The sequence below is a fragment of the Bos grunniens genome, chromosome 14, assembly GCF_055505025.1.
Source record: "Bos grunniens cultivar Pamir isolate PY7600 chromosome 14, Bosgru_T2T1.0, whole genome shotgun sequence".
Classification (NCBI taxonomy): Eukaryota; Metazoa; Chordata; class Mammalia; order Artiodactyla; family Bovidae; genus Bos; species Bos grunniens.
Window position 1 is genome coordinate 55,360,255 of NC_141178.1, and position 25,547 is coordinate 55,385,801.

Genomic DNA, 25,547 nt, shown 5'->3' on the forward strand with positions numbered 1-25,547 from the left:
AACAGAGAACACTTCATGTGAAAGAAGATGCTGTCCTGGGCTTGCCTAGCAGTCCAGCAGTTAGGACACCATGCTTCCACTGCAGGGGACACAAAGCCTCAGTCCCTGGTCTGGGAACTAAGATCCTGCATGCCACCAGGCGTGGTAGGGGGAAAAAATGCTGTCCTTTTTAGCATCCCAAATCAGTAAAAGCAGGTATCTGTAAAAAAAAAAAAAATGGTGAAAATATACTCCTTTCCTTTCAAAGGAAACATAGAAATAGAATTTAAGAAATGAAAACTAAAATATAAACACAGTCCCCTTTTGTATCTTCAATGATTTATCCACTGAACAAAGTCCTAGACTCTGCTGGACACTCTGAGGAGATCAGACTGAGTGCAGTATGAGTCCTGTGTTCAGAGAGCTTATGGCCTAGGAGTGAAAATAAAATACACACATTTATTTAAAATAATAGGTCCTAATCAAAAACCCAATCAAATAACACTATTTTTGCCAGTGTTTAGCAGATTGGGGCACTTGACTAGCAAGCTCTTTATGTATTATCACAAAGTCATACCGTGTTTTTAGTGACTTTAGGTTATTTATAGTAAGACTGCCCCACTCCAGTGCTCTTGCCTGAAGAATCCCATGGACGGAGGAGCCTGGTAGACCGCAGTCCATGGGGTCGCTAAGAGTAGGACACAACTGAGTGACTTCACTTTCACTTTTCACTTTCATGCGTTGGAGAAGGAAATGGCAACCCTCTCCAGTGTTCTTGCCTGGAGAATCCCAGGGAAGGTGCAGCCTGGTGGGCTGCTGTCTATGGGGTCGCACAGAGTCGGACACGACTGAAGCGACTTAGCAGCAGCAGCAGCCTCATTTAGAGTTCAATCTTTCCGGTTTTCCAGGCATATCGGTGGTACGAGCTGGGGCACCAGAGGGGCCACTTTGCCTCCGTGTGGCAGCGCTCACTGTACAACGTGCAGGGACTGAAAGCCCAGCCGTGGTGGACCCCCACGGAGACCGGCTACACCGAGTTAGTGAAGGTGAGTGCTAACTTTGCCAAGTCCTTGTCTGTTTCCTCCTCAAAATTCAGAGATGGAATCTCAAGCAAAGGAATGTCCGTCCAGGTGGAGATAGATTTTCTTTCCAGGGGCATATGCAGAAAACAGCGCAAAGCAAATCTTTTCATCCCAGCAGACAAGAGTTCAGGTTAGATGGTGAAGAGAGACATTTGTGGAAGAACAGTTTTCAGAATTTTCAATTTAGGACCCTTTACGCTCTTAAAACTTACGGAGCACCCCAAAGAGTTTTGTGTTGGGTGGCTCACAGAACTCAGGACATTTACTTGTGCTTGAAAGTTTATGATAAAGGATATTATCAAGGAAACAGATGAACAGCAGATGAAGAGATACACAAGGTGAGGTGTGGAAGGGGAAGGATCCAAGTGCAGGAACTTCTGTCCTCGTGGAACTGGGGTACGCCCCCTCCTGGCCTGTGGACAGGCACACCCACCCACAAGTACATCAGATCTTGTGGTTCACCAGTGTTTATGGAGCTTAATCAGCAGCACCCATGTCCCTCCCAGTGATGGGTAGAGCTGAAAGTTCCAACCTAGTCACGTCATCTTTCTGGTGACCAGCCCCTTCCTGTGGCCATCTGGTGCCCCACACTAAGTCACCTCATTAGCATAAATTCAAGTGTGCTCTTTTGAGACTCTTTATGAATGACAGAGTGAGAGAGTGTTAGTCTCTCAGTCATGTCCAACTCTTTGCAATTCCATGGACTGAAGCCCACCAGCCTCCTCTGTCCATGGAATGCTCCAGGCAAAAATACTGGAGTGGGTTGTCATTTCCTTCTCTAGGGGATCTTCCCGACCCAGGGATCAAACTCAGGTCTCCTCATTGCAGGCAGATTCTTTACCATCTGAGCCACCAGGAAATGACAAAGGTCATTCCACTTATTCAAGAAATTTCATGGATTTTGGAAGGTTTTGCCAAGAACTGGAAACAAAGACTAGATAAAGTTCTTATAATATTATCTGAAGCCACCCCCTGAATTTTGACCACAGACCGATCCCTTCTAACAAAAGGGTCTTAACATTTAACAGACACAGCAATTCACTAGACCTCATTGTCACTAATAATAAAGAGTCCAGTCCATTATCACATCATATGAAAGTGCCTCCCAGGGTGAGACCAACCACGAAGGTTGGCCGACCCCATGAGATCTAGCAGGTTCCAAATGTAGGAGTGATCTGAGCAACAAATGGCTTCACCCTTTCAGACATCTGATGTAACTAAGCTGAGATAATATCTTGCCCCCATGCTCTTGCTGATGGGAATGCAAAGGGGTGCAGCCATTTTGACACTGGTTGGCAGTTCCTCAAAGCATTAAACACAGTTACAGCCTAGCAATTCTACTCCTAGGTGTATACACAAGAGAAATGCAAACATATGTTCATATGGAAACATGCACCTAAGTGTTCAGAGGAGCATTATTTAGAGTATAAAAAGTAGAAATAACCCAAAGGTGCATCTAAAGGATGAATGAAAGAATAAACAAAGTATGATATATTACACCATGGCAATAAGAAAGGAAGAAGTACCAAGATTCGTGATACAACATAAATGAACTGTGTATGACATGATGCTACCTATTTGAACTGTGTGTGTGTGTGTGTGTGACTCAGTCATGTCTGACTGTTTGCAACCACACAGATTATAGCCCACCAGGCTCCTCTGTCCATGGGATTTTTCAGGCAAGAATACTGGAGTGGGTTGCCATTTCCTTCTCCAGGGGATCTTCCCAACCCAGTCATTGAACCCATGTTTCCTGTGTCTCCTGCATTGCAGGCATATTTTTACCTGCTGAGCCATCAGGGAAACCCCCATGTGAACTGTCCAGACAGACAAATCAATAAAGGAAGTAGATTGGTGATAGCCAGGAAGAGGGCCTGAGGGTGAGTGATTGCTCATGCGTAAGGATTTATGGAAATGGTCTAAAATTAGACTGTGTTTATGGCTCATGACTCTGAGAATATACTGAAACCCACTGGGTTGTAAAAAGTTAATTGAGCGAATTTTCTGATATGTGAGTTATGTCTCAATAAATATGTTAAGAAATGAGAAGCTGTGATATATACATTGTAGTTCAAATATGTTAAAAAAGTAAAGAGGTTTCCGGGGGTTGATGAATACCTAACTTAATTAACCTACATTAAGGTCAAACAGTGAGGTTAGAGCATCCGCTCCGTAGGCATACTGCCTGGTTTTGTTTGTTTTGTTTTCTATTGAAGTATATTTACAATATTATGTTAGCTTCACGTATACAATATAGTGATTCAATATGTTTACTGTACTCCATTAAGATATTACCAGATAACGGCTATAATTCCTTATGCTATACAGTATATCCTTGTTGCCTATTTTATACATAGTGGTTTGTATCTCTTGGTGCCATATTCCCATCTTGCCCCTCGTGCTCCCCTCTCCCCATTAGTTTGTTTTCTGCATCTGTGAGTCTGTTTCTGTTTTGTTATATTCATTTCTTTATGTTCCACACATACGTGATAACACAGTATTTCTCTTTCTCTGTCTGATTTATTTCACTATGTATGATAGTTTCTAGGTCCATACGTGTCGCTGCAAATGTCAGAATTTTTATTCTTTTCTGTGGCTGAGTAGTATTCCATTTTTACATACAATAGAATATTATATATATCTAGTCCTCTGTGGATGGCAATACAGTGAAGCGGTTTAGAGCATCTCCTCCATAGCCACACTCCCTGCTTTTGAATTTTTGATCTCATTCCTTACTAGCTCTGTGACAGTGAACAACACTTCTTCATGCTTCACTTTCATTGTGCAAAGTGCCTGTGGAAATAGTGCTTGTTCCATGGCTGTTTATTTAACAAGTAGGAAGTGCTCTATAAACATCAGTTATTGTGATGATTTATAATTTTAATTTATGTATTAACTTGTTTTCGTAGGGAAATATTTTCTAGTTTCTAAGAAATATCAGAGAGCCAATTTTGAAATTTTATATACTATTGAAATAACAACATAACAGCTAACCTATGTGAAATCTTATCTGTAATCCATGTGCTGAGCACTTTTGTATATAATATTTCTAACCTTTACTCTTTAAGATGGGTATTATTGTACCCATTTATATTTGAGTAACTAAGGACTAGAGAAGTTAAGAAATTTGCCCAAGGTCTTATATTTAATAAGTCAGGGCTAGGGGACTTCGTTGGAGGTCCAGTGGCTAAGACTCTATGCTCCCAGTGCAGGGGGCATAAGTTTGATCCCTGGTCAGGGAAGTAGATCCCACATGCTACAACTAAGAGCTTGCATGGCACACGGCGCAGCCAAAAAAATAAGTCAGAGCTGGGACTGGGACTGAGGTCTCCTTTTCCTCGGGTCCCTGCCACTATACCCTCTAAGTCACTGAGGTCTGCTCTTGTGTCTCATGTTCTTCTTTTAGCCAATTAAGTCTTTATTTCAAAATTCCCTTTCTCTGGGTTTGATTTCAGCCCTGCCTGTTTCAAGCTCTGCTTCACTAAGAGGAAAAGAAAAGCCAGTCCTGGGCATTAATCACAGGGTCCGCAGCGGCATAGAATCTCAGTCAGCCTGTGCTTTGTGATTGTAAAGTTAGCTTGACTTTGCAAACTACATTTATTTGCAGAAATGTTAATATTGTACATGTTGCGACTTTAAAAAAAAGAAATAGTTTCAAGTGACCATTTGCCAGTGATGACTATGACAAGGCAGAACCTTCTATGTGAGGGAACCCAGGGGCCAAGACCACTTAGTTGACAAACACTTGCTCATCAAGATTTTCTTCCATTTTCAAATCACAGACGTGACTATTATGGATCATGAATCATCACCCAGGCATTCATACTGTAAGCTGGAAACCTTTTAGATGGGATAGCTGCCGTGTTTGGCCAAGATCCTTTTGGAATAATTACCAAAATTCTCACTCTTAGGTAACAGTTAACTGCCACGCAGTGCACATTTTCATTTAAATTATTCTCATTGTATGTTCCAGTGAGCTGTAGAGTGCAATTTTGTTGAAGGCACAGGACAATGTTCAGCAAAATGTATCATCTGTGTTTTTCCATTGTGTTGAATTGTCATTGTTCGCTTTATTGTGTAGCTGGCAATTTGGCAATTCTGTGCACCAGGGGTGTTAAGAGGCTGTGTAGCTCCATGAAAAAAATTGAGAGAAAAAGAGCCCAGTAGAGTTTTTTCTTTTAGGTATATGTTCATTAAAACTTAGTAATTTTTTGCCCAAATAACAAATATGAAAACCCTAAGTAGCTTGGAGGTATTTAACATAGAAATTGAAACAAAAATGGATTAATGTGTTTCTAGATTATAAATAGAAAAGGGAAAAGAAATCTCTTCCAGTAAGACAAAAGCCACCCTACTTAAGACTTTTGCTCCTTTTTTTTTTTTTAAGATTAACTTTTTGATCCGATTTATTTAATGGAAACATACATGCATTGAAATCACTGTCATAACATGGAGAAAGCAATGAGAGCCAATAGCGACTGAAAACCATAGTTCAGAATAACCCTTTTCTATTTTATTCCCTGCTACCTAACTGTGCGTTCATCACTGGAAAAGGGGAGATTCTTACATCCTTTTTCTGAGATTTTCAAAGCGCCTGCTCTGATGTAAATACATAGCGTCACAGACAAGTTTCCCTTCTTCACACTGTGGTTTTCTTACAGTTGGAGACATGCCCGTAAAACCTGCCAGTGCTGTGACACTGCCTAAGAACGACTGATTAAAATGGTACTCTTCCTCGCATTCCCTCAGACTATGGCTTTTATTAATTAAGAAGTCCATTGTGTATGAATAATGCCACCTGGACAAAATTAAAAACTAATACGGGAGTACATTAGTGGTTCAACATTTGTATCTGTGTGATTCAATATTTGAAATATTTTCACTGAACTGCTTTTGAAATAAATTGGATTGAGACAGAAGCAAAAGTGTCAGATTTACAGTGAAATTAAGCTGTAAAGTAAGAGGATTATCAATTTTATAGGAAAGTAAGTATCATAGTAGAAAGAAGTTCTGAAAGCAGTCCCTAAAGGTTAATATAATAGTTTAATCCTGTTTTTCTAAATCAGACTTTACACTTTTGAATTCCGAAGGTATTTTCACTGAAAATGACGACAAAATGACCAGGGAGTGCAGAGAATTTACAGAATTTGATGGCTGTGTGATTTAAAGGGAGACTTCAGAAACAGATTAGCTTTGCTGTCTGCTCTGACTCCTTGGAAAAGTCATTTTGCCCAACTGAGACTCAGTTTCTTTCTCTCCAAATATGAAATAATTGCCTCAGTTCCTCCTCTCCTACAAGGTGCAAAAGCAAAACACAACAAAACCCCACCATCAAGGATGTTTCCCTGTGGGTTTAAACGTGAGCCCTTACTGAGAGCCGACACTCTGCTAAGGTTAGAGAAGGGCATGTGATGCCAGTTATGGCAACATACCAAAAAGATGACATGTTTGAAATTCTTTGAAGGACCTTTCTGGCTGTCCAGTGGTTAAGATTTCACCCTCCAGATGCAGGCTCCTCTGTCCATGGGATTCTCCAGGCAAGAATACTGGAGTGGGTTGCTGTGTCCTCCTCCAGGAGATCTTCCCAACCCAGGGATCACACCCACGTCTCCTACATTGCAGGTGGATTCTTTACCACTAAGCCACCGGGGAAGCCCCCTTTTCAGTTTTTTACAAATGCCTAAAAATTGGCTTTGTCTCTGATCCTCCTTCCAGTACAGTGTTTGACTTACAGTCCAGGACACTCCATTGCAAGCCACATCTGGAGGTTAGTACAACGTTTGCAGTTTCAAAATTTTTGATCAAGTACATCATGATCCATGTCTTAACATACATACATACTGATTGATGTGTTAAAGATACATGTGCATGTATACATAATAGATTATGTCCTTATCCATTTATCAGTGGTTTGTTTTATATAAACAGAGCGTCTCTCTGTCTGATTTGCAGCCCCTTGAGATTAGGGACTTTGGGGTTTTTACTCCCTCAGGACACAGCGGGGTGCACTGTTCCTTGTAGGTAGAGCAGAGATGGGACAACAGAACGTTATTTCCCCTCTTACCTTCTCCTGACTGCGGACGTTGGCTGGTGTCCCTGCCAGCCTGGACTAGAGCAGAGGGCTCTCTGAGTCCTTGAAGACCTCAGGCTGGCTGTCTCTCCTGGCAACCTGGATGACATTTTCTCCTTGCTTCGAGGAGAAGAAATTCTTTTCCTCCCACTCTTCAGAAAGAGTGAAGTTCAGTCCTCCAAGACTCTTCTCTTACCCTGTACTCGATACTTTATGTCATCCTTTTCCTTTGGTAAAGATAATGAGAGACTGAATATACAGAAGGGCGATGGCCAAGCCATTTATAGAAATGGAATCAACCCCCCCATCTGCAGCAAACTGCCAGGGAAACCAACCCCTTTTCTATAATAAATAGCCCAGGAGGCCAGCCTACTGTGAACCAGATGGCAGCAAGCCAGATTATTATCTCCAGTGACAATCCTGGAAGCCGAACAGTAACTTCTGTTATCATTCTGCCCAAATATCCAGGACTTGATTAATAACTGGCAGCTCTCCTAATTTTTGTCCCCATTTCCAACCTGGCACCAACCAGAGAAAGTCAAATATGCTCCCCTAACCAATCACTTGTGTCTCAGACGGTAAAGAATCTACCTGCAATGCAGGAGACCCAGGTTTGATCCTTGGGTTGGGAAGATCCCCTGGAGAAGGAAATGGTAACCCACCCAGTGTTCTTGCCTGAGAAATTCTATGGACAGAGGAGCTGTGGGGTTGCAAAGAGTCGGACACAACTGAGTGACTAAGACACACACCAATCACTAGGGCTTCCCTGGTGGCTCAGTGGTTAGGAATCCACCTGCCAGGTTTGATCCTGGGTTGGGAAGATTCCCTGAAGAAGGAAATGGCAACCCACTCCAGTGTTCTTGCCTGAGAAATTCTATGGACAGAGGAGCCTAGCGAGCAAAGAATCAGACATGACTTAGAGAATGAACAACAACCAATCACTAGAACAGGCTCAGATGGTAAAGCCTCTGTCTACAATGCGGGAGACCTGGGTTTGATCCTTGGGTCAGGAAGATCCCCTAGAGAAGGAAATGGCAACCCATTCCAGTACTATTGCCTGGAAAATCCCATGGACGGAAGAGCCTGGTAGGCTACAGTCTATGGGGTCCAAAGAGTCGGACACGACTGAGTGACTTAACTTCTGTTAAGCCTGCCTACAGCTTCCCCAGGCCAACAGCCTCTGATCAGGGCTTCCCTCCATGAAACCTTCCCTTTTTCAGAAAGTTTTCCCATGCCCAGACACAGGTGATGGTGGCAGACTCCCTTGCTCCAGCAAGCTCTGAATACACAGACTTTGCTTTTCTCATTTGATTGGTGTTTGTTTATTTCCCAATAGGAAATGTCAGATGTTTTCCTTTATTTTTATATTCGAACTTGAAAAACTGGAGATCTGATTAAAATGCATTAGGAACCAGCACCAGATTGCTTCATCAATGCTTCTAATTCCCCAAGATTTTATTAAAATCAGTTTGCTGTGGGAGCATTGCACTTCCTATGGTGTTTGCTTGGATTTCATAACTTCAGCTCAGCACTCAGGGGGCTGCCCCTCTACCCTTCTATATTCTCTCAAAGGCAGAGGACACTGCTACCCATGTCCTTTCATCACGGTATAAAGTATAGGCATGTTTTAGCCAAGATTTAAGTAAGCTGACTTTATCTCTAAAAAATCAGATCTGGAATTCCTAAAATAGTTAACTAACAAACATGTCTTAGACAATTAGGTAAAAAGGGTATACATTTTACTAATGAACCACTGTCATCAATTCATTCTAACTCTGGTTTAATGTGGAAACTTGGCCTGGAATAGTCTTGGATCACTTGCCTTCTCTCAGTTTGGAGTCAGGACTTTTCAAGGTACAAACACCTCTGGGACTTCTGCCAGTGTCTGCGTTTGCCCGTAGTTACTTATCTAACCTTGCTTAGGCTTATCTTGTATTGTGTTTTGTCCACATGTTAAACATGTATCTCTTTCTGATTTTTTCCATGACTATGTTTTGTTTTGCTGCAATAGATTTACTGGCGTACTGATCCCCTCCCATCTGCTGTTGGCTTTCTCAGCTGGGTCCAGTTTTAACCTGAATCTGCATTAATGTTACACGTTGAACTGTGTCCCCTCAAACTTATATATTGAATTCCTATTCCCACGAATATGACTATACTAGGAAATAGGACCTTTAAGGAGATAAAGTTAAAATGAGGCCATTAGGGTGAGCCCTAATCTGATATGACTAGTATCTTTATTAGAAAAGGAAATTTGGACACACAGGAATGTCTGAGCACACAGAAGAAAGACCATATAAGAACACAGAAAGTAGCCGTCCACAAGCTGGGGAGAGAGGATTCAAAAGAAACCAAACCTGTTGTTGTTCAGTTGCTAAGTTGTAGCCGACTCCTTGTGAGCCTATGGACTGCAGTAGGCCAGGCTTCCCTGTCCTTCACTATCTCCTGGAGTTTGCTCAGATTCATGTCCATTGAGTCCGTGATGCCATCCAATCATCTCATCCTTTGTCACCCCCTTCTCCTGCCCTCAATCTTTTCCAGCATCAGGATATTTTCCAACAAGTCAGCTTTTCACATCAGGTGGCCAAAGTATTGGAGCTTCAGCTTCAGCATCAGTCCTTCCAATGAATGTTCAAAAGCTTATTTCCTTTAGGATTGACTGGTTTGAACTCTTTGCTGTCCAAAAGCTTACCTAGAAATTATTCACTGGCTAGAATCCTGTACATAGTCAAGCCTTCAATCAAGGGTAAGAACAATTTCAGTTCAGTTCAGTTCAGTCGCTCAGTCGTGTCCGACTCTGCGACCCCATGAATCGCAGCACGCCAGGCCTCCCTGTCTATCACCAATACCTGGAGTTCACTCAGACTCACATCCATCGAGTCAGTGATGCCATCCAGTCATCTCATCCTCTGTCGTCCCCTTCTCCTCCTGCCCCCAATCCCTCCCAGCATCAGAGTCTTTTCCAATGAGTCAACTCTTCGCATGAGGTGGCCAAAGTACTGGAGTTTCAGCTTCAGCATCACTCCTTCCAAAGAAATCCCAGGGCTGATCTCCTTCAGGATGGAGTGGTTGGATCTCCTTGCAGTCCAAGGGACTCTCAAGAGTCTTCTCCAACACCACAGTTCAAAAGCATCAATTCTTCGGCGCTCAGCTTTCTTCACAGTCCAACTCTCACATCCATACATGACTACTGGAAAAACCATAGCCTTGACTAGACAGACCTTTGTTAGCAAAGTAATGTCTCTGCTTTTGAATATGCTATCTAGGTTGGTCATAACTTTCCTTCCAAGGATTAAGCATCTTTTAATTTCATGGCTGCAATCACCATCTGCAGTGATTTTGGAGCCCCCCAAAATAAAGTCTGACACTATTTCCACTGTTTCCCCATCTATTTCCCATGAAGTGATGGGACCGGATGCCATGATCTTCATTTTCTGAATGTTGAGCTTTAAGCCAACTTTTTCACTCTCCACTTTCACTTTCATCAAGAGGCTTTTTAGTTCCTCTTCACTTTCTACCATAAGGGTGGTGTCATCTGCATATCTGAGGTTATTGATATTTCTCCCGGCAATCTTGATTCCAGCTTGTGCTTCTTCTGATTAGTTAAAAAGAGAATGACCAATATCATATGATATCACTTATCTGTGGAATCTAAAAAAATGACACAAATATATCTATGAAACAGAAACAGACACGGACATAGAGAACAAATTTGTGGTTGTTCATGGGGAGGGGGTTTAGGGGAGGGGAAGATTGGGTTGTTGGGATTAGCAGATGAAAACTATTATATATAGGATGGACGAACAGCAAGATCCTACTGTATAACACGGACAACTACATTCAATATCTTGTGATAAACCATAATGGAAAAGAACATATATATATGTATAACTGAATCACTTTGCTATACAGAAGAAATTAATGCAACATTGTAAATCAACTGTACTTTCAATGAAATTAAAAAAAAAAGAATAACCAGATATTTATAGAAATTCAGTTTTACCTGCAGTGTGTGTCCTTTCTCAGGAACACACATAATCCTTTATTCAGATTAGAATTGAGTAATTAGGGAGCCTCATACTGGGCAGAAGTCAAGAGAAGTTCTTGATGACAGTGGCCCAGCAAGCCCAGACACCACCCAGTTCAGAGCAGAGCAAAGCAGATGGCTGCTGTAGGGTATCTTCAGAGAAAGAGCTTATATGATGTTTTGGCAAAAGGTAGCATAGTATCAAGAGATTTTACAGCACACTTTCAGGGCCATAAAGAAGAAACAGTGTTAAGGGCGTTAGAAAATCAAGCCAAAGGAAAGGAGGCAGAATTTATATATGCTGCATGTGAAATGAAGTATATTTGTTACAACTCAATAAAACTCAAATGGGAGTTTACTCAAATGTGTGAAAGGTTTGTGAAATGACCTGAATTGCTAGATGGAGAAGAAGAAAAAGAAGACATCAGATTTGTTCCCTTCCCTGGTAGAAAATGAGTGATAAAGTCTAGAATTAATAAATCAAGAGATAGCAGTATAAATACATTATTTACATGGAAGCAGGTAAAACTGAGAAAAAATATTTAAAGCACTTAGCTGGGGACTGGACTCGAAGAGTGGAGAAAACTTGAGTAAGAGACTGCTGCTTTCATGATAAAACTTGTAGTAATATTTCACTGTTTAAAAATGTGTATTTCTTGATAGAATGAACATAGCAAGTGAAATAGCAAATGAAGCAACTGACAAACAACTAATCTCAAAAATATACAAGCAACTCCTACAGCTCAACTCCAGAAAAGTAAATGACCCAATCAAAAAATGGGCCAAAGAACTAAATAGACATTTCTCCAAAGAAGACGTACAGATGGCTAACAAACACATGAAAAGATGCTCAACATCACTCATTATCAGAGAAATGCAAATCAAAACCACTATGAGGCACCATTTCACGCCAGTCAGAATGGCCGCGATCCAAAAGTCTACAGGCAATAAATGCTGGAGAGGGTGTGGAGAGAAGGGAACTCTCTTACACTGTTGGTGGGAATGCAAACTAGTACAGCCACTATGGAGAACAGTGTGGAGATTCCTTAAAAAACTGGAAATAGAACTGCCTTATGATCCAGCAATCCCACTGCTGGGCATACACACTGAGGAAACTAGAAGGGAAAGAGACACGTGTACCCCAATGTTCATCGCAGCACTGTTTATAATAGCCAGGACATGGAAGTAACCTAGATGTCCATCAGCAGATGAATGGATAAGAAAGCCGTGGTACATATACACAATGGAGTATTACTCAGCCATTAAAAAGAATACATTTGAATCAGTTCTAATGAGATGGATGAAACTGGAACCTATTATACAGAGTGAAGTAAGCCAGAAAGAAAAACACCGATACAGTATAATAACGCATATATATGGAATTTAGAAAGATGGTAACAATAACCCTGTGTACGAGACAGCAAACGAGACACTGATGTATAGATCAGTCTTATGGACTCTGTGGGAGAGGGAGAGGGTGGGGAGATTTGGGAGAATGGCATTGAAACATGTATAATATCATGTATGAAACGAGTCGCCAATCCAGGTTCGATGCACGATACTGGATGCTTGGGGCTGGTGCACTGGGACGACCCAGAGGGAGGGTACGGGGAGGGAGGAGGGAGGAGGGAGGAGGGTTCAGGATAGGGGGAACACATGTATACCTGTGGCGGATTCATTTCAATATTTGGCAAAACTAATACAATATTGTAAAGTTTAAAAATAAAATTAAATTAAAAAAAAATATATTGGAATGAAAAGAAAAAAAAAAAAAGGAATTAGTTTGGCTTTAGTTTGCACCGCTGAAGGCTTTCTGCAAGAAATCAGTGTTAGGAGAAGCCTTTAAAAATAGGACTTCGTCTAATTTGATGTTGAAGAAAAAAGTATGCCATCTAAGTGGAGTGAGCAGAATAACTGCAGAAAGAGGAAACCAGCATGCACAACCATCATGCACTGGAAGGAGGGGGAGGATTAAGGAGAGCTGGCTGCACAGGGTGGGATTAATGAGGCTTGAAACTGGGAAGTCCATTTATAGTTGAGTGGAGTGCCCAATATAGCTGAGGTTTAACTGAAAGGCAAGTGCTGATGACGGGTTTATGAGGCCACGAAGCATTGTGAAAACAAACAGATCTCTGTTTGCTAAAGTCTGTGTAGTCAGAGGAAAAAAATGTGAATCAGAAGCTGCTGTCTTCTGGGCAACCAACCCAAATACCAACACTATGAATCTCTCTTTTCAGTTTTACAAAATGAATGAATGTAGGGTCAAGAAAGTAATATTTCAGAGGAGAATGTAGGCATGGCCTGCTCTGTGCAAGCCTTCAGGTTCCTGTTGGAATTTCCTAAAAAATTGAGTTATATGCCAAGTCAGAAGACTAATGATACTATTACAGAAAAGATACATTTCTCCTCTTTTCTCCCCCTTCCTTCTCCTTTTCCTTGTCCTTCCTCCCTCCCCTGCCTCACTCCCCACCTCTTCCTTTGTTCTCTCTCTCTCTATGTCGCTCGTGCATGCACACAAGAAAAAATTTTATTTGGCCTTTAATTCCTGTAACCATTAAATTTTTACAGTGTGGTACCTTGGTTTGTGCTTGAAAATGCCATTCCCAGGACCCATTCCAGGTTCCCTCCCCCCATGCTCAAAAAAGAGACTCTTTTTGGTGTCTTTCCAAAACCAAAAAACATTCCCAAGTGCATTCATTAAGCATGCTTGCTTAATTGCTCAGTTGTGTCCAACTCTGTGCAACCCCATGGACTGTAGCCCTCCAGGCTCCTCTTGTCCATGGGATTCGCCAGGCAAGAACACTGGAGTGGCTTGCCATTTCCTACTCCAGGGGATCTTCCTGAACCAGGGATCAAACCCGCGTCTCTTGTGTCTCCTGCCTTGGCAGGTGGATTCTTTACCACTGAGCCACCTTCAAGCACAATAATTACTTTGCCAGAAAAAGTGGCTCTGTTGAACACGGAGGGGGTCGTGATGGTTCTGTTCTCTGTGTGTTTCATCAAGTCACCGTGTAGAACTGTGTAGTCTCTGGTTAGCCCAGTTTTCCCCAGCCATCAGATGTGCGCTCCCGTTGAGGTGTGCCCAGTACCCAGTCAGGGAACACCTTGTTCCACCAGTACCTTGCCCAGTGTCTGTCCTCAACATCACAGTGGGGACCCATGGCCACCCTGCTGCCCCAGAGCGGGGCAGGGCCCCGAGCCCTCTGCAGTCTGACCACCTCCTTCCACAGATGCCCCAGAGGTGATGGGTGGAGGGACCACAGTGCCAGTTTCTGGCGCTGGACTGTGAGTCTCTGGACTCAGTCACTGTGCAAGTCCCCTGTCATCCCTCAGGACAGCAGTCTCCACAACACCCACAGTGCACATCCTTCCAGTTGTCAGATTCTGCCTCCAAGTACTGAGCTCTAGAGAGAACATGCCAGTGGCTGTTTCATGATAAATAAATAAAGGGAAAAAGTCTAACGTCCATGCAGCATTTGCTCAGCAGATTGAGGAGTCAGTGGTGCCGCCACTGGAGTGTTTCCAGTTGGGGACCAGCTGGGAGACCATGCACCCCTTTGCTCCTTTCAGCCTTGAGTCTGTCATCCAGCGCCTCTGTGCAAACAAAAAAAAATTTAAGTCACTACTGCTCATGGAAAAGTCTCTCAGCCTAGGGGGACCCTGGGGAGAGGAGGCAGGAGGGGGTGGAATGACACTTCACATGTAAAAGACAGCGTGCTCTTAAGGAAATTTTAAAAATTTGTATTTAGTGATGTAATCACTTTAACATTTTCCCTAGGGCTTCATGCCCTATTTTAGGAACAAAAGATCAGCTCTTTCCAAAGATGCCCCTAAAATCAGCTTTCAAAAGAAATGAAAGAAGATTCTAAAATACCAAGAGGGCAGAGAGGAAGAGCCTGACGTATGAGGCACCCACCAATGGCCTCATTTGAAAAGTAATTCCATGTGTTAGAGCAGCAATTCTCCCGTCAGTGTGGCAGTTTAACAAGAATCGACAGATTCATCTCATAGCTTGAACAAGTTACAATAGCTGCAGGGAGTGTTGGCGATTTAGGTGCGTTCAGGATGGGGTGAATGTCTTGGATCGGCTTCCCAGGTGATGCTAGTGGTAACGAACCTGCCTACGAATGCAGGTAGACTTAAGAGACATGGGTTCAACCCCTGAGTTGGGAAGATACCCCTGGAGGAGGGCATGGCGACTCACTCCAGTATTCTTACCTGGAGAATCCCACGGACAGAGGAGCCTGGCGGGCTACAGTCCATGGAGTCACAAAGAGTCAGACACAACTTAGCACTAAACAACAAATCTAGACGAGAGGGAAATTTTCATTACTTATTAATCAGACAAACGAACAAAAAGCTGAATGTCACTCTAAGGTGTATTATCAGGCATATTTTCAGTCCAGAATTTTCTCTGTAGTCCTTAGAAAGAAACTGGAAGTTAATCAGAGATGAAGGCCTTGCAGCGATGGATAGAACCCATGGCCTCTTCCTGCCTGAAGATGAGAACCTGAGGGAAAAGGGTGACTGGAGTCAGTTTACGCTGTGGCAGCAAGGTGAGCGCCTGACTTCCTGATGATTCTCTGTGACCTGATGGGAAAGGGTGGGGCGGGGCCCTTCTGGGAATACTTCACAGAGCCTGGGAAACCCAGATTATCAAAATCTGTTCATTGCGTCTTAAAATGTATGAACACTCATTTATGTGTGTGTGTGTGCATGCAAATTCATAGTTTTATATATGCATATGTTGTATTTGGATATATAATGTGTTTGGGTTTTCCTGGTCTTTCCTGTTTAATGATATGTTACAAAGAGTAGTCCTACTGTATAGATGTAACTGAAAAGCCCACCATGGGTACCTTACAAAAGAGCTTCCCTGGGCCTCCTTTGCACCTGTCCCATGGAAATGCATCCCAACATGAGAGCTGTTAGGGGTGATGAACACCAGAGGGACAACTCAGTAAAAGCTAGTGTCTGAGCTCCTCAAGAATAGGAACAAGGGACTTCCCTGGTTGCCCAGTGGTTGAGAATCCACCTGCCAATGCAGGGGAGATGGGTTCGAAGATCTCTGGTCCAAGAAGATCTCACATGTTGCAGAGCAACTAAGTTCCTTTGCTGCAACTACTGAAGCCCGCTCTCAAGCTTGGGCTCCGCAGCAAGACAAGCCACCGCAACGAGAAGCACGCGCACCGCAACTGGAGAGTAGCCCTCACTCACCACAGCTAGAGAAAACTCGAGCAGAGCAGTGAAGACACAGTGCAGCCAAAAGGAAATTAAACCAAAAAGAACAGGAAGGGGTTCACAGTCAACGTACCATTCCCTGAGCTGAACCCAGGCCCAGGTACACACCCCACTCTGTGTGTGTCCAATGAGTTAATATCAATCTGTCCTCAAAATGAGAAGCATTGAATTTTATCTTTAAAGCACTCTCCAACTCTCTTGAAAATTCAAATTAACCTGGGTTAACAATAGCTGTACAAAAGTAAATCCATTCTGAAGACTACCCAGCACGTGTCTCACACCTTTAGCTGCAGAAAATAAAGTAGAGGATGGTTTATACTGTGGGACAAATAAGCACCATCCTTTGTGTTAGTATGCTTTCAGCATAATGAAGGTTTACATGTCAGAGAAAGAAGAACAACTTCAATAATATTTTCAGGGAAAAGTCCATAAGAAGAGAGATCACAGGATTTCAAGTGACTCTGTCAGCTTTTTTCCAACAAGACTTTTTTAAGCAGAGCCATAGTAAGGTCAATATGTGAACAGCATGCTAATTTTTGTCTATCGGCATCTCACTAAATGAATCAATTCTGTTGGCTGTAAGCGTTCACCAGTTCATCCGATGCCTCCATTCCATTCACATCTCATGCTTCAGAGTACCTACAGAGTTTCCTAGAATAAGGCTTCAGAATCGTGCGCATCCTGGAGGTAATTTTTGGGAACCATACTCTCTGCTAAAGCCATGTGCTTTAATAAATTGAAATACGCAAAGCATTGTAGGGCATATAAGAACATTAAACAAAAGGAAATAAATAATGGAGACAGTTTGGTTGGTGGCAACCAAATTATTTGGTTTGACTTTTAATGTTTGGGTGTATTTTTTAAAAATTTTCAACTGTAGCAAAATACACATAACTTAAAAATTTAGCACCTCATCTGTTTTTAAGTGTACATTCAGTACAGTCAAGTATATTCATGTTTTTGGGCAACCAATCTCTGGAACTATTTTACCTTGCAAAACTCAGCCCTTGGCAACCACCTGTGCACTTTCTGTGTCTATGAATTTGACTACTTTACACAAAAAAATTCATATAAGTGGAACCATACAATATCTATTAACTTACACATTTTCATATATTTTTATTATACCTAATTTTCCATGAATTAGAGTAATTTCTTAAAGTACTCTTTACGAGTAATTTCTTAAAGTACTCTTTACTTCCTTGTTATCTTTGTTAAATCCTTCTTCCCACTGAATGGAATTTGCATATTCCTTCTTTTTTCTTAAGTTTGACAGAGTAATCTATTATTTCTTTTAAAAAAATTCAAATTACATCTCACCTTATTTTAATTATTTTCTAATTTCTGATTTTATATTTTTATTCCTCCTCTTGTTCTTTTGTTATTTATTTTATTGGTTTTTTGGTAACTTTTCAATTGGAACTTCTTAGAAAATTTATTTTCGTTCTTCTTCATTAATAAAATCATTTAAGACTATGGACTGAAAAAAAAAAAAAAAGACTATGGACTGATCTCTGGCTTTGATTCAAAGCTGATTCAAAGTTTTGACTATTTTCCTTAAGCTATAATGTGTATTTTCACTTGTATTATTCCCCCCAAAAGACTTCATTTTATCTTGATTTCCATTTTGATCCAAAATAATTTAGAAGTGTATGTGTGTTCTATATATATCCATTTTTCAATCAGTTGCAGTCAATTAATTAGAAATTAATTCTAGTTTTATTTTGTGATCATACAATAGTTTCTCTTTTAGGAAGTTTTATTAAGGTTCTGTGTAGTCTTTCATTTGTGGTTCCAGTCTTCTGGGAGGAATCCAGTATTTTCTGGAAATAAATGCACAGTTTAAGGACTTTTGATGGCATCCAGTAACATAGCTTGCATAGAAGCAGGATGGTGTCCATGAAGGAAGATGCCCTGTCAGCCTGGAGACAGAGGGGTCAAGAAAATGTGGGGAGGGAGGCGGTAGGGCTGTTGCTTAGCAACACTGAGAGCTCAGGTCTGGACAAGAGGCCCATAGGATCTGACTTAGTAGAGATTTTGAGGTTGTCTAGTCTAGTTAGGAAAGGATGCTACTGGATATTTGAAGGCCTTGAAGCTGTGGCTTCAAGCTTGGTTTCCATCCATATGTAAGTGAGAATCACAAAAGGTCTCTAAGCAGCCCAGTCAGTTTTGAAGTATGTTGTTGTTTTTCACTCACTAAGTTGTGTCCTACTTTTTGCGACCCCATGGACTGCAGCACACTAGGCTCCTCTGCCCTCCACTATCTCCTGGAGTTTGCTCAAATTCATGCCCATTGAGTTGATGATGCCATCCAACCATCTCATCCTCTGCTGCCTCCTTCTCGTTTTGCCTTCAGTCTTTAGCAGCACAAGGGGTTTTTCCAGTGAGTCAGCTCTTCGTTCACATCAGGTGGCCAGAGTATCAGAGCTTCAGTCTTCCCTTTTAAATGATCAGCTTTTTTGAGTTAGAGAAAAAAAGACAGAATCAACAAATATACATATGAATTTTTCCCCACGGATGCTTTCAAATTGCTATGTGGGTGTCACAGAACATCTGTTTTGTTCATTTATTGCTACGACGATGAACGGTAAACATACAGTTAGCAAATATGCCACGCATGCGCAGTCATTTTGTTTTCCAGAGCCCATGGAAGACAGTGCTACCTGATCCCAAAAGCCTTTCTGGGTGAACTCAAGGTGAACCTCTGAATTCTTCTCAACACACTGATCAGCTGACAGTGGCTACCTGGACAATTCTAGGTAGCCACTGTCAACTGATCAGAGTTGTCATGCAAGACGAACCTATTGTCATCCCAGCAGTAGAGCCTTGAAACTTCAGAGAGCTACAACCCAAGACCTTTAAAAACCTCGGCTGCATGAATTGTTGTTCAATCTCTCAGTCATGTCTGACTCTTTGCAGATCCATGAACTGTAGCACACCAGGCTTCCCTGTCCTTCACCATCTCCCCGAGCTTGCTCAAACTCATGTCCATTGAATCATTGATGCCATCCAACCATCTAGTCCTCTGTTATCCCCTTCTCCTCCTGCCTTCAATCTTTCCCAGCATCAGGTTCTTTTCTACTGAGTCAGCTCTTTGCATCAGATGTCCAAAGTATTGGAGTTTCAACTTCATCATCAGTCCTTCCAATGAATATTCAGGATTGATTTCCTTTAGGATTCACTGGTTTGATCTTGCTGTCCAAGGGAATCTCAAGAGTCTTCTCCAACACCACAGTTGAAAAGCATCAATTCTTCAGTGCTCAGCCTTCTTTATGGTCCAACTCTCACATGTACATGACTACTGGAAAAACCATAGCTTTGACTATGTGGACCTTTATTGGCAAAGTAAAGTCTCTGATTGGTTGATCATAGCTTTCCTTCCAAGGTGGCTCCATGAATATCCCTCTTAAAATGTATTCTTCACATGTAAATGAAATATTCAATTGAATTGGTTTTCTCAGATTTGCATTGGCATTTAGATCTCTTTCTAAGGCTATTTTTCCCCAAAGAAGCAGAGTTTATCACTTCTTAAAAGTTACTTTAAATTGTGTTGAAAGTTGAAAGTTAAGTCGCTCAGTCGTGTCCGACCCTTTGCAACCCTGTGGACTGTAGCTTACCAGGCTCCTCCATCCATGGGATTCTCCAGGCAAGAATACTGGAGTGGGTTGCCATTTCCTTCTCCTTAAACTGTGTGGGAAATAATAAAATAACAAAACGACACTGTGTTTGGCTGCTGGGCATTTTCTCCTCAGCTGAATGGTTTGTTCTGCACAGCTATGTTCACATCCAAGATGCAATGAAATGGTAAATCATGCTTTAAAGCATAGCCTCTGGAACCGGAGGATCCTGAGCTGGGGTCCTGGCTGTACCACTTGTTACTGTGTAATGTGGGCCTGTTCCTGAATCTCTGGGCCTCAGATTCCTCAGCTGAAAAATGATGATGAAAATAGTGCCTTAAGTATGGGGTTGTTACTAGGATCAGTGAGTGTTCAAAGGTCTGACAGATAAATGATCGCGATACTAGTTTTTTATTACATAATAATTATACATTATATAACAATAATAGGGGCAATCTTAGGTCACAGTTAAGAACATGGACTCTGGGAGTTAAAATGTCTCTTTCAAAAAAACATATCGTTTATACCCCTCCATGAGAGCAAATGGCACTGTACATTCCTGAGTACGTCATTCCTAAGAAACTGATTTTGTAGATGGTGAAGAAAGTTACATAGTCCAAGGTGCTTCAAACTCTACCTACATCTGTGTTCTTGACAGTCACTCAGAGAAACCCCTGTCTCCTAGAAACGTCCTTCCCTCTTCTTTATCAGCACATAAAAAATGAGATGTACTTTGAAAAATACATTAAATTTCAATGAAAAATGTTTAGCTTATTAGCATATAATCCTGGAAAATGCACTAATCTATTTTGCTTCCTTAGGTTGGGTGGATTGATTTCCTGTGGCCACCTTAACAGATTACCATAAATTTAGTGGCTTAAGATAACCCAGATGTATTATCTTTACAATGTAGAGGTCAGAAGTGGGTCTCACTGAGCTAAAATCAAAGTGTCATCAGGGTGGCTTCTGGTGGCTCTGGCATTTCTTCTGGTAGCTCTGGCTTCTGGAAGTTGCCCACATTCTTTAGCTTGTGGTCCCCTTCCGTCTTCAGAACCAGCAATAGGCGGTCACGTCTTTCTCATTCTGTGTCACTCTGGCCTTGACTCTCTGCTCCTTGTGTATTGAGACCCTGTGATTACACTGGGCCCATCCAGTTCATCCACAATAATCTCCTTTTTTAAAGGTCAGCTGGTTAGTAATCTCATCGTCATATGCAACCTTAATTTCCCTTTGCCATGTTACCGAATATATTTACGAGTTACTGGGCTTAGGTTGTGATCCTTTTTGGGAGGGGCCGTTATCCTGCCTGCCACAGAGGGGAAATAGGCATGTAACACGTGCCCTGTCCATTAGGCCAATGAGTAGAGTATTCTGCTCCTTACTCTGCCAGTCACTGTCTATTGCAACAGAACATTGTGTCTTCTTGTGTTTATTCAGCCTCTCATTTTTAAAAATTGATTCCTTTGGCTTTTCTTTAATATTAATTTATTTTTTTTTGGCTGTGCTGAGTCATAGTTGCAGCACATGAACTCTTAGTTGCGGCGTGTGGAATCTAGTTCCCTGACCAGGGATTGAACCTGGGGCCTCCTGTACTGGGAGCTCAAAGTCTTGCCACTGGACCACCAGGGAAGTCCTAGCCTTCTCATTCTCACAGTGAGGAGGACAATATAGGTTGTGTATGGTCAAAATGGGATGAGTTAAAGCTTTACTGTGATTTGTTCCTGACAGTGGCTTTATCATTCATTGTTCTAGGAAGAAAAAATGAAAATGCCTGTAAAGGAGCTCCTAAGACCTGTTCTTTACTAGATAAATTCCCTGAGACAACAGGATGCCGAAGAGGACAGGTACCAAGAATGTTTTCAGTTCTGGGGAGGACACAGTCAGTTATCAGGAGAATAAATGGAAATGCTGATGTTTACGAAGAAATGGTCATTTTCTTTGACCCACTGAATGTCTCTTTTTTCACTCACATTTTAATGAAACAATTTCATGGCCTTGACGGCAGCATTGAGAGTGGAAAATGTTCAGTGTTTATAGCTGTGTGGGAAATGGGAGTCCTTATTTTTAGTTCCTTTACAAAGAAAGATGAGAACATAAATTCTGAGTGCTGTGATGGCTCTAATCAAAATTGACAGTAATTTTGTACTGTTGCTTTAATTTAGTGGTTCTCCCACACCTTGATAAAGGGATGAACAGGGGTTACGCTTTCTGTGCAGATCAAATATTCCATCATGCACCCGGGAACCCACGTGTGGCCGCACACAGGACCCACGAACTGTAGGCTCCGAATGCACCTGGGCTTGGTGATTCCCAAGGAAGGCTGCAAGATCCGATGCGCCAACGAGACCAGGTATGCTCCCCCCATCATTTTCTGTCTATTTCATCACCCCTGACAATGGATGCTCGTTACAGCAAAGCTACGTTCAGCTGGATTATTTCCCTTCTTTTGTGACTGAAATAGCCTAGGGTGGGAGGTATTAATCCAACTTCATTAGACTGTGTCGCATCTCTGTGCTTTCTGTTGATCAGAAAGTGAAAGAAAAAAGTGAAAATGTTTGTCGCTCAGTCGTGTTTGACTCTTTGAGACCCTGTGGATCGTAGCCCACCAGGCTCCTCTGTCCATGGGATTCTCCAGGCAAGAATTCTGGAGTGGGTTGCCATGCCCTCCTTCAGGGGATCTTCCCAACCCAGGAATCCAACCCGGGTCTCCCGTATTACAGGCAGATTCTTTACCATCTGAGCCCCAAGGAAGCCCCTTATTGATCAGAGATACTCCCCAGTTCTAGGGCGGCCCTCCTTCATCATTTCTCCCCAGATCACTCTCGTCTGGTTGATGAGCCATCTTGCTTCTTTTTCTAGGTGGACAAACCTACATTCAGAGTCAGCTAACTTGTCAGCTTGTCAGAGTCAGCTAAGCCCCACATGACACATTGTGTTCATGCTATACAGTTTAAACTGTTCATCAATACAAAGAGTCTCCTTCCTGAAGCAAACACCTGGTGATATTTGTGTCTTGCTGTAGAGGACACAGCATGGCACAATGGCTGCCTTTTCAAATCCCAGCTCTGCCAGCTAATCCTGTGTAACCTTGGCCAGTTACTTAATCCCCTGCAGCCTCAGGCTCCTTACTTATCAAATAGGCAGTGATGCTATCTACTCTGCAGGATTGTTGTCCAGATTAGACTAAATCATGCATACAAGACACTTAGCCTGGGGACTGTCCTGAGTAGGGAAAGGGTGACTGTTCAGGCAGCTTCCTTTGATCCTATTACTCTGATCTCCTGGAATGCCCATCTTTTCACCCGTCCAAAATAAACATACTACTAAGATCCGATTTCATTCCAGAAAAGGAACCTCTTCTTTGACTTCTTAGAGTAGGTACAGGGTATGTCGTCAGTGATCCTGTTCTTTGTCTCCCATTGCTGTGCTGTGCTTAGTCACTCAGTCATGTCCCACTCTTTGCGACCCCGTGGACTGTAGCCCGTCTGGCTCCTCTGTCCGTGCGGATTCTCCAGGCAAGAATACTGGAGTGGATTGCCATGCCTTCCTCCAGGGAATCTTCCCAACCCAGGGATCGAACCCAGGTCTCCTGCATTCCAGGCAGATTCTTTACCATCTGAGCCACCAGGGAATTGCTTTTATTTATTAATTATTGATTGATTGTTAATTATTTATTTATTATAATAATAATTGCTTTTATTAATTAGTACATATTATTAGTCTAATCTCTGGGACTGAGCTGTAAGTGCCTAGAGGGCAGAAACCAAGTTATTATCTTCTTACCCCTTTCTCAGGACCCTTAGTGGAAGTCTGATGGAGAGGTGTTCGGGAGTGTGCAGGTCATTCCTTTGGTTGTTGGCACACACCCACCAGCCCAGACCTGGTGCAGGAGCACCCAGTGCTGAGGGGCATTCCAAGATGACTCAAGTTGGGGTCTTACCCTACCAGGGTGTCCAATCAGGGAGCTAACACAGCTCAAAAGTCAGGAGTCATAAGAGAGGCACAGATAAGAATGCTGCAGGTGGTCAGTGGACAGGCAGCTAGCTTTTTGCCACTGAGACTTGGGAACTTTGACAGAGAAAAGTGAAAGTGTTAGTCACTGAGTCGTGTCCAACTCTGCGACCCCATAGACGATAGCCTACCAGGCTCCTGTGTCCATGGGATTTCCTAAGCAGGTGGTATATTTTATAAATTCATAGTGATATTAAAAAGTGTTTGCTACCCGCTCCTCCCAGCAAACTCTCATTGGATCTGGAGGCGAATTTTTGGAGGATGGACTATTTCGTCTGTCTTGTCCCTGAGGAGTTTTGAAGCATCAGTGTCCTTCCTCCCTCTCATTGCCGTGGGTCAGCGTCCTTCTCTGTGTCCTTACTGTACTTGTTGTACATTGCGTTACATTCTCATCAGCTCAGGCTAAATATTTCATTACAAAAAGTGTTTTTTATGACCAAAATGGATTAACTGACATTAAAACACTGCGCAAGGCTGCTAGTGAAAATAGCTAGAGAGCTGAATAGCAGGGTCAGTTTATGAACTCTGAGGACAGAAAGACTGTAATATGAAATCTGGAAGTTTCATGCTGTTATTGTGGTGGTAACATTGGCATGGAAACATAAGCACACATACCGAGAAATCAGGCTTCCTTGTGCTCAGCAACAGGAAGCAATTTTTCAGAGCTTCTCAACTTTTGAAAGAGTGGCAATTTGTGCGTCGCAGGTCTCAGGTATTAATAATCGCACTGCTGTTTCCTCAGTGTTTTGCAGTTCCTTCTAGTGTGCATCTGTGTTTAAAGGTTCCCTCACTGCAGAACATAGCACTTTTTATCTGGACATAAGCTTGCAGGTATGCAACCTTCTATCATGACAAATAAAATTATCATTTAAAATGAATAATACTTTCCAATGGCAAAACTGGTGCATGCTCCTGCTATGTAATTTGGAAAACACAAAAAAACACAAAAAAGAAAAGAAATTATTTTTGATCTCAGTACTCAGAGATATTGCCCAGATGCCTCTCCATGTCTATGTATACGTATTCATATATACATAAGGAGGAAGTGCATAGCGATTATAGACATTGTGCTTTCTACGTGCCAGGCACTCTGCATACACTCACTCATTAACCTTCACAACAATCCTGCGTATCTGGGATGATTAACAACTCTATTTTTCAGCTGAGGAGAAAGTGAAAGTGACGGTGTTAGTTGCTTGGTCGTGTCGAACTCTGCGGCCCCATGGACTGTAGCCCACCAGGCTCCTCTGCTCAGGCAAGAATACTGGAGTGGGTAGCCATTTCCTTTTCCAGGGGATCTTCCCCACCCAGGGATCGAACCCACATCTCCTGCATTGCAGGCAGTCTCGTTACTGACTGAGCCACCAGGAAAGCCCAAAGTCACATGACCGGGGTTCAAATCCTGGCGTTCCGTCTTATGAAGTGTAACTTTAGACAACTCGCATGACCTCACTAAGCCTCACTTTCTTCCTGTAAAATGGGGAGAACAAAAGTATGTCTTGGTGTGGTTTTGAGTATTA

At 42.3% G+C, this 25,547-nt stretch overlaps 1 protein-coding gene across 10 annotated transcripts in view; it reads left to right on the top strand.

Moving 5' to 3' along the window:
• ASPH (aspartate beta-hydroxylase) overlaps window positions 1-25,547 on the top strand; it is a 204,228-nt gene that overhangs the window by 153,781 nt on the left and 24,900 nt on the right. For all 10 annotated transcript variants that reach the window (XM_086336862.1, XM_086336861.1, XM_086336865.1 and 7 more), the window contains 4 exons: window positions 888-1,025; window positions 15,579-15,714; window positions 21,769-21,860; window positions 22,233-22,366. In XM_086336862.1, coding sequence (XP_086192988.1) covers window positions 888-1,025; window positions 15,579-15,714; window positions 21,769-21,860; window positions 22,233-22,366 — 500 coding nt within the window. The remainder of the gene's footprint in view (window positions 1-887; window positions 1,026-15,578; window positions 15,715-21,768; window positions 21,861-22,232; window positions 22,367-25,547) is intronic.